General features: G+C 50.5%; 1 protein-coding gene across 1 annotated transcript in view; it reads left to right on the plus strand.

Moving 5' to 3' along the window:
* Nucleotides 1-7,452, plus strand: part of FAM135B (family with sequence similarity 135 member B) — a 162,699-nt gene extending 155,247 nt beyond the window's left edge. The window contains exons 14-19 of the mRNA XM_029222947.1: nt 544-635; nt 1,661-1,758; nt 3,025-3,176; nt 5,168-5,278; nt 6,881-6,994; nt 7,247-7,452. Of these exons, the coding sequence (XP_029078780.1) occupies nt 544-635; nt 1,661-1,758; nt 3,025-3,176; nt 5,168-5,278; nt 6,881-6,994; nt 7,247-7,452 (773 nt within the window). The remainder of the gene's footprint in view (nt 1-543; nt 636-1,660; nt 1,759-3,024; nt 3,177-5,167; nt 5,279-6,880; nt 6,995-7,246) is intronic.
* The last annotated feature ends 934 nt before the right edge of the window (nt 7,453-8,386 follow it).

Here is an 8,386-nt window from a genome sequence, read left to right on the forward strand (position 1 = left end):
CATGGAGCTTGCCCTTGCTGACTCTGGTTCCCAAGGGTAATTCTTACTCTCTTGTATATAACTATGCCCCTGTTTGAGGGACTTACTTGCTGACAACCTGTAAACGGCGGAACTAGTCCTGCATTAAGGAAGCGATTTGAGAGGGGACTTGTAGATGTCACATTGTGCCACGTCCGTGTGTCATCATTAAGTGACACCACTTGCAGAATGTCCTGAGTAAACAGAATTGGCTGTCAAAGAAGGGAGAGGCGGCGTGCCTTCAACCGTTCCTGTGTACAGAATGTTCACAAGCCACATATTTATAGATCAGGGAATAATCCCCCTGAGGGAGGAATACCAGAAAGGCCCTGACCCTGTGTGGACAGGAGGAGGGGGCAGCACGGGGACCAGTGGATTGGACATGTTTAGTTGTTTTTATTATCAACTTATTGAGAAAGCAGGAAATGGGAGGGGGACCGGAAAGGAGTGAGAAATAAATCCCTTGCGTGTCAGCTGTTATCTGATTAATTGTGGATCCGTGGTGGGGTTATCTGTCGTTTTTAGGGAACAGTGCGGACCTCCGTCTGGTAAAGACTTTCATAGAACTGGGGCTCCCTGGAGGAAAACTGGACTTCCTAATGTCTGAAAAGAATCAGGTATGACAACAAAAGCATCAGAACCGAAAGAATCCCTGTTTCGTGTCTTAGATGAGCCTCCTAAAGTCACCGTGATGGTTTATGGCCACACAGATGGGAGGGGACTTTACCAAGGAACACTGCCCAGGCACTTGGAAGGTCTGGAGAGCTCATTTTCTTTTGGGAGGAGGAAATAGTAAGAAGGGGGGACATGTGAGTCAGGTGACTGGGCCTTTTGACCTCACAGGTCATAGGTTGAGTGACAGCTCAGAGCATAAATGATTGGGCATCCGTGGGTCTGTACTGGGGAAGGAGTTTGTCACTGGCATCTTTGTAACCAATGGAGCTGGATTATGACCTTTTCACAGTCAGAGGTAAACTATGGGGCCTTTGCCATTTCAGGTCTGGAGCCTTAATGGGATGTCAAGGTAGATGAGAACTGAGAGATTCCATGGCCAAGAGATGGGGCTGGGTGGAATGTTGTCATTGAGTCCCATTCCATGGGACTTGAGAGGGATGAGGCTAAGTGTTCTTTGGAGGCATAGGACTACTTATAACTAAAGGGTCCCATGACCACTGACAATGGGAATCGTACAGAGAATAATCAACAAGCAAACGCTGGAAGGTACAGCCTCATTCCTCCTCTCTCAGTGGTCCGTCCTGTTGCCTTTTCTTTGACACCTGCTGTATACAAGGCATGCACTTGGGTGCATGGGGTATAAACGTGAGCAGGAGGAAAGAGGATCGCTTTGAGGATCTACGATGCGCTGAGCAGTTGGCGTCTTTCTTCATTTATTTTTCCCAACCGTTCCGTGAAGTGTTGGCACCACTGTCGCCTCACAAAGAGGGAACCCACAGTCTGACCTGGAGATCCCCAATCGGGGGCTCCTTTTCTGGTTGTCGAATACTGATTTGTACCCCAATGTCAGGCGTGGGCATGCCCCCAGGACGCACGGTGGTGTTTAGTGGAGGAAGATGGGCTTGTGCACGGGGCCCGGCCTGGCACCACGCCCTCCCCAATAGCCGTTCCCTCTCTCTCCTTCCAGATGGACACGTTTGCAGATTTTGATACCATGACCGATCGGTTACTGGATGAAATCATTCAGCACATCCAGCTGTACAACCTCTCCATATCGCGAATTAGGTAAAAGGAAACCACAGGTAGTTAATGCTGGGGGGAGGGGCGCCATTTTTACGTGTTTGCTGTGTACAAGTTCAGCATGATGCCGTCTGTATACCGGTCTGGGATAAGTTAACTTGGGACCTTTAAGGGGGTAGATTACTTTCAGAACAGAAGTGGGTACCAGGGCTGCTTGACATGCCCATATCTGTCATAGCGGGTGTGCAGGAGAATAAACACCGTGTAGCTCAGTAGAAAGAGAACTGGACTTCAACAAATATCCTAGGTTTTAAATTCTCGTTCTTCTACCACTCACAAGTTTGTGTCCCGATTCTACCATATAACCTTTTACAAGCTTTCTACATCTCTGAGCCTCAGTTTCCCCATCTGTTAAGTGGGACCAGCCCTGAGGGGATGCGTCGCCTGCCCCGTAAAAGGGTTTCAATCAGTGCTAAGTGTGTCCTTCCACTGTAACAGGCAACTTGGCGTAAATATTGAGATGGTTAAGGTGATAGTCAGTAGCTTGTGTTTCTCAGGCACTTGCAGATGTGGACATAGTGGTGAGTCCTCACCATCCGTGACCCCATTTAGGCCCCTAAGATACCACTTCTTTATTCAACAGATGAGGTTTCAGAGGCCTACAGAGTTAGGTAAAAATAAAAGGACGCACACGAGAAGAGCTAGGGAGCTAATATAATATATAATATAATAGGGTTTTGATAAATAATCATTTGATTTGAAAGTGATGATGTGTCGAATCCATAGATCTTTGAGCAGCAGTGCAGCTGGAGCAGAGCATGTGCTGTGGGCTGAGAGCAGGCAACTCACTAACCGTACTGAGGGATGAGTAGAAGTGGAGAGGCAGGCAGAAGTCGGGACATGCATGGCCGCGTAAGCCAGGCTAAGGAGCTGGGGTTTCACCCTGTGAATGACCAGGAGGGTTCAATGCTCCGATGTGAATTTCAGAAAGAACCCCCAGGTGCACTGAGGGAGGCGTAGAGACCAGAACTGGGGGGAGGAGGGTGTTCTAATAACACCAAGATGCCCACACTTCTCTTCTGACCACACTGGGCTCAGAGCTTCCATTCGCAAAGGCCCCACCTCGGGCTTCACGTGGCCAGCGTTTAGAAACCCGATGGGGATGAGTTAGCAGCCCCCCTTCTCCCTGCCGGTTCCCCTAAATCCCATGGGAGGTGGAGGGTGGCTCACCCCTTGGCGCTCCTGGTGCAGCACTTCCCTGGCAGCCAGCCTCCTGCTGTCACTCACGTGGACGCTTCTGTCTCTCAACAGCTTTGTCGGCCATTCTCTGGGCAACATCATCATTCGATCGGTCCTAGCGCGGCCCCGGTTCCGGTGTTACCTCAACAAGCTCCACACCTTCCTGTCGCTGTCCGGGCCGCACCTGGGGACCCTGTACAACAACAGCACCCTGGTCAGCACAGGTAAGACTCTCTCCAGCCCCATCACTCCTCAGAGTTCATTCAGGACCCAGGGGCGGGGGAACCAGAGACAGATGCTCTTCTGGATGGAGCCTGTGGCTTTGGAACCTCTTCAAAGCGTGAGATGGTGGAAGGAGACCTGGGCTCAGAAAGATGTTATTTTGTTTGTGAGCTGAATGAGATTAGACAAGAGGTTTCGCAAGGTCTCTTCTGCTTCGGTTTTCCGTGAATAAAGATAAATAGTGGTGGGGAAGAGAGAGCATGGGTGTCTGTGCATTCAAGCTGTTGTAACAGATTGCCATAGACTGGGTAAGGGGGGGGTTACAAATAACAGACATGTATTTCTCATGCTTCTGGAGGCCGGAAAGCCCAAGATCAAAGCACTGGCAGATATGGTGTCGGGTGAGGTCCTGCTTCCTGGTTCACAGAAGGCCGTCTTCACACTGTGTGCTCACATGGTAGAAAGGTCAAGGGAGCCCCTGGGGTCTCTTTTCTAAGGTCACTAATCCCATTCACGAGGGTCCAACCCTCATGACCTAATCACCTTCCAAAGACCACACCTTCAAATACCATCACATGGAGGGGTTTAGTTTCAGCATATGGATTTTGGGGAAACAAACATTCAGTCTATAGCAATGGGCTTTGAATCATGTCACTTCCATGACAAGCTTATGGTTAAGCTCTAACCCAGGCACTCGAGGAAGACTCTGACCAAGACGTTTCATCTCTGTGCTACTTAGTTTCCTTATTGGTAAAATGAAGCTAATGTGTATGTTTGTGTATAAGTATCGATACATGCATGATGTGTGTGTATGTATATATATACGTATGCCTATCTGTAAACATATATATTTTATATATGTGTGTATGTGTGTGTATGTGTTTATATATGTCTATAAACATGTACATTATATATATACATATATGGGGGTGTGTATGTGGGTGTGAATGTGGGTGGGGGGGCCGTGGGGGGTGGGGCTTAGGCTCAAGGAACAGAAGGGGTCCAGGCGTGCCCCCCACCCTGGTGTCAGAGGACAGGGGACCTCACCTGGGAGCCTAGCAGGCTTCCTGGGCTCGAGTGGGTGCGGCAAACGCCCTCCTTTCCTCTCCTGCTTCTCGGGTCGTGGGTAGGGAGGGCCCCTCCCACCTGCCTCTCCTGATCTCCGCAGCCTCCCTCCTATCCTCCCAGGACCAATGCGGCTTGGGGGGTGGGCGTTGGAGGGCAGGGGACCAGCCTGGGAGTTCAGCAGGCTCCCCGGCCCCAGTGGGCCCAGGCGACCGCCCTCTGCTGCTTTCCCGCTCTTCCCGGAGAGTCCCTCCCGCCTGCCTCTCCTGATCTCCCCGGCCTCAGCGGCACTGATCTTGTCTGGCCTCCACTTCTCCTCCCCCCTAGGTCCCCCTACGTCCTACTGGTTCACACTGGGGTTCCTCCCGTCTCCTTGGCGGTCAGAGTCCCCCACGAGCAGCCGACAGGCGCCCTTGTTGTGGGGAGACGCTAACTCCGCGTCTTCCCACACCGCCATCTTCCTTGCATTTTTATCAAATTCATTTCTTTGTGCTTGTGACATAATACTCATACTCATCCGTGTTAGTGTCAGCATGACCATAGTAAATGGAGAGACTTCGAAATAGGTTGAATTTAGCTTTTTGATATCCTAAATGGACCTGTAAGGAGCGTTCTTATATACCTTCTTTCGGTACTTAGGACAGTTTCCTTAGGCTAGATTCATGGAAGGGGACTGAAAAATCAAAGGGTTTGGATAGTTTCATGACTCCTGAAGCCTGTCTCATAAGATTTTCTATCCCCGCTACCAGTACATAAGAACACAAATGTCCCTCTGACTTCCCAAGGATTTGTTAAATTGCCTAGCACGCTCTCATTTCTAAGTTAGCTAACAAATCACAGTTTAATGTTAATCTTTCCCCCATTCTTTTTTGCTTTCTTTTTGTTTGATGCATTTGATGTGGGTTTGGCTTTGTTTTTGTCTTTCTAGGCTTGTGGCTCATGCAGAAATTGAAGAAATCCGGGTCCCTTTTGCAGCTGACCTTCAGGGATAATGCTGATCCGCGCAAATGTTTCCTTTACCAGCTAAGCCAAAAAACAGGTGAGTGGATCCCCTGCAGCACCCCGAGGCCGCGATGAGTGAGAGACGGAGAGCCCACTCCCGAGACCCAAATTAGAGTCAAGGCTACGTTGACTCGCTCACAGAAGGATGTCACCAGGAGCTGCATTGTCACACAGTCTCCTCAACTCATGGAGAGGCCAACAGCTACCCAAGAACTCAGCTGCCCCTGGACCGCCTCCCCCCATGGCCTGGGGATGGTGTCATGATGAGAGGCAGGTGTGTGCAGTGTCATCTCTACAGCAGAGCCGCTGCCCACCAAGCCTTTAATGTCCTAACTGCACAGGCCCCAAGGTCTATGTGCCAACTCCCAGCTCTTTCAGCCAGGTGCGGATCCACCTACAAAAAGGGCAGGTGGACACTGTCCATTTCTGTTGGCAGTGCAAGGGGAGATGGGGGTCCCTCTCGCAGGCCTGAGATCACACCTTCACCCGCACCCCGTAATAAGGAAGCACACGTAGATGTCGAAGACCCTACCTGCCATGGGAGTGAACAGAGCACAGCAGTGGCCTCGTGTCCACGGAGAGAGCAGAGAGGCTGTCCGACTGTCCGCTCAGTCCTGCTGAGCAAGCCGGCCTGGCCCAGGGTCTGCCTGTGGTCCACAATCTTCCATTAATTTATGAACACTGACTCTGATGATATCTCTGTCTCCTCGAATGTGAGTCCAGCATAGCCCTGGGCTGACGATAACCTTGGTCAAGTTCCTTACCCACGTGTGTCTCTGTGTGCTATGTTGAGGGTTATCCCCCCCCCCATGGGGAAGTGAGGAAGGAGGCTTGGGCAGCAGGGCAGTTGGACCACAACGTGGTCGCCCCAGACATCTCAGCGGGCCCCACCCTCTGGGAGCTTGGGAGCTGGGGTGGCCCTACAGAGGTATCCTGACGGAGGGCGAAGGGCTGGTCTTTATACCCCCTGCCCCGTATCTGCCGGTCACTGAGTCCAGCCAGTCCCCAGTGTATTATGGTCTTGGGCTGTGATCTTGGATGAGAAGACTCACGTCAGTGCAGGCGTCCCCCGCAGGGTCCCTGGGCTGAGAGCAGGCCGGTGGAGGACCTGGGCAGAGCACTGCAGCAGCTGGAGATCCCTGATGGGCTCTGGGGACTGAAAGAATAGGCTGTGATGCTTAATTTAAAAGATCCCTCTGCCTCAGTGTGAGACTGATTCCAGGGAGGTGAAGCTCCCTGCAGGGAGATGAGGTCAGAGGTTGATTTCCTCAAGCAGGTGACATGACCGAGGCTGGAACGAAGGGAGCCGTGGGGTTGACAAGGAGCAAAGTACTAGATTTACTTCCTCATGGACTCCCCAGTATTCCCAGCCCAGAAGGGCACATCTGTTACTTCCGTGTTGTTTGTCTCTCACTGTTCAGAGCTGTGTGTCTCCTTAGCTTCCGTGGCTGATGAGGACAAAGCCGCCGCCTTCCCTCTTTCAGCCTCCCAGCCCAGAAGGTCCTTATGCAGTGACTCAACCAGTGTGTCTGGTGTCTTCTCCCTTTTCCTCTCTCTGGGGCAAGTTTGTGAAATGTATGCAAAGCAGAGGCTAATATGAAACTACCTGGGTAAAAAGCACCCATCTGGCTTATTGCAGGTCTGCAGTATTTTAAAAATGTTGTGCTGGTTGCTTCTCCCCAAGACCGCTATGTGCCATTTCACTCAGCCAGGATCGAGATGTGTAAAACTGCCCTCAAAGACAGACACACAGGTGAGCCACATTCCTTTTCCTTTTTTCTTTTCTTTCCTTTTCTCTTTTCTTTTCTTTCCTATTCTCCTTCTCCTCCTGCGTTTCAGTGACTTTCTGATTTAAAAGCAGAAGGAAATCATGAAGGTGCTGTACCCATTAGGGCACATCGGCCGTTCTGCTCAGGACTAGCCGCCCGACACACACCCAGCATTTTTCTCCAGATTCTGCTGCTGAGTTCTGCCCCCATCTCCCATCCATCTTCCCTCCTTGCAGGACCCGTTTTCGCGGAGATGATCAACAACCTTCTCCGCCCTCTGGTGGACGCCAAGGACTGCACTTTGATTCGACACAACGTGTTCCATGCCTTGCCCAGCACTGCCAACACCCTGATTGGCCGAGCAGCTCACATCGCTGTACTGGACTCCGAGCTCTTCCTGGAGAAGTTCTTCTTGGTGGCAGGACTCAACTACTTCAAGTAGCGGCTTTGAGGGAACGGCCTTGGGGAGCTCACCAGAAACGCTGAAGATCCGTAAGAGCTCTGGCTGAGACATCCTTTTACAGACCTCTGTCATTCCAGGCTGGAGCTCAGAGAGGAAGGCGCTGAGGGATGGAGGGTGGGGTAGGACCAGACACTCGAGGTGCTTCCACTTTGGAGATTTGGGAAAGCTGAACCAATAGTGTAAAAGACAACAGACTTTGCCCGAACCTGTCTAGCCATCTGGCGTCTCGTTCAAGATGCTTTCTAGGAAAATTCTGAGAAAATAAAGAAACAGAATACTTGGAGTGGGTGAGCCCACCTTCTTAACTACCACTGGCTCACAGAGATCACTCCAACTTAACTAGATTTGTTCGGTGTGTGACTAGTTCATAGCTTTATCATTTTTGATGCACACAAGCATTTCAGAACTCAGGTTAACCTCTGTGCAGAAGTGGAACATATCTGTGTAAATGCAATCCTTAATAGATTCAAATGTGCCACTTGTACAAGACCATGTGATGCCCATATTCTCATTCTCTCCTCATGTTTTCTCAACAAGGGACAAAGGAATGCTTTGTAAACTCCAATTTTATTTCATAACAGCAGTGGGTGGGGTGATTTGAGGTATGGGGAGAGGCAGGTGATGCTATCGGTAAATGCAAGTTTGTTGCAGAGAAAAAATAACTGGTGAATTGGCCGCTCCAGCTACTTCTCCAGATTTTTTCTATGCGTAGCCTTGGTCCACACATTACTTTCGTGACTGCTGAAATCTCTGTCTGTGGTAGGGAAGATTGACTGAGACTAAACCTAGCAGAAGGGGGCACTGAGATGAATGCACATGTGTGAAGCTCCTGCTGATATACTTCCAAAGAAATGCTACGTTAGCATTTGATGCACTTGCAAAAAATTAAAACCATTCATATGGCCAGCTGCTT

This window comes from Monodon monoceros, unplaced genomic scaffold, assembly GCF_005190385.1.
Source record: "Monodon monoceros isolate NGI ecotype Baffin Bay Population unplaced genomic scaffold, NGI_Narwhal_1 Super_Scaffold_14, whole genome shotgun sequence".
Taxonomy (NCBI): Eukaryota; Metazoa; Chordata; class Mammalia; order Artiodactyla; family Monodontidae; genus Monodon; species Monodon monoceros.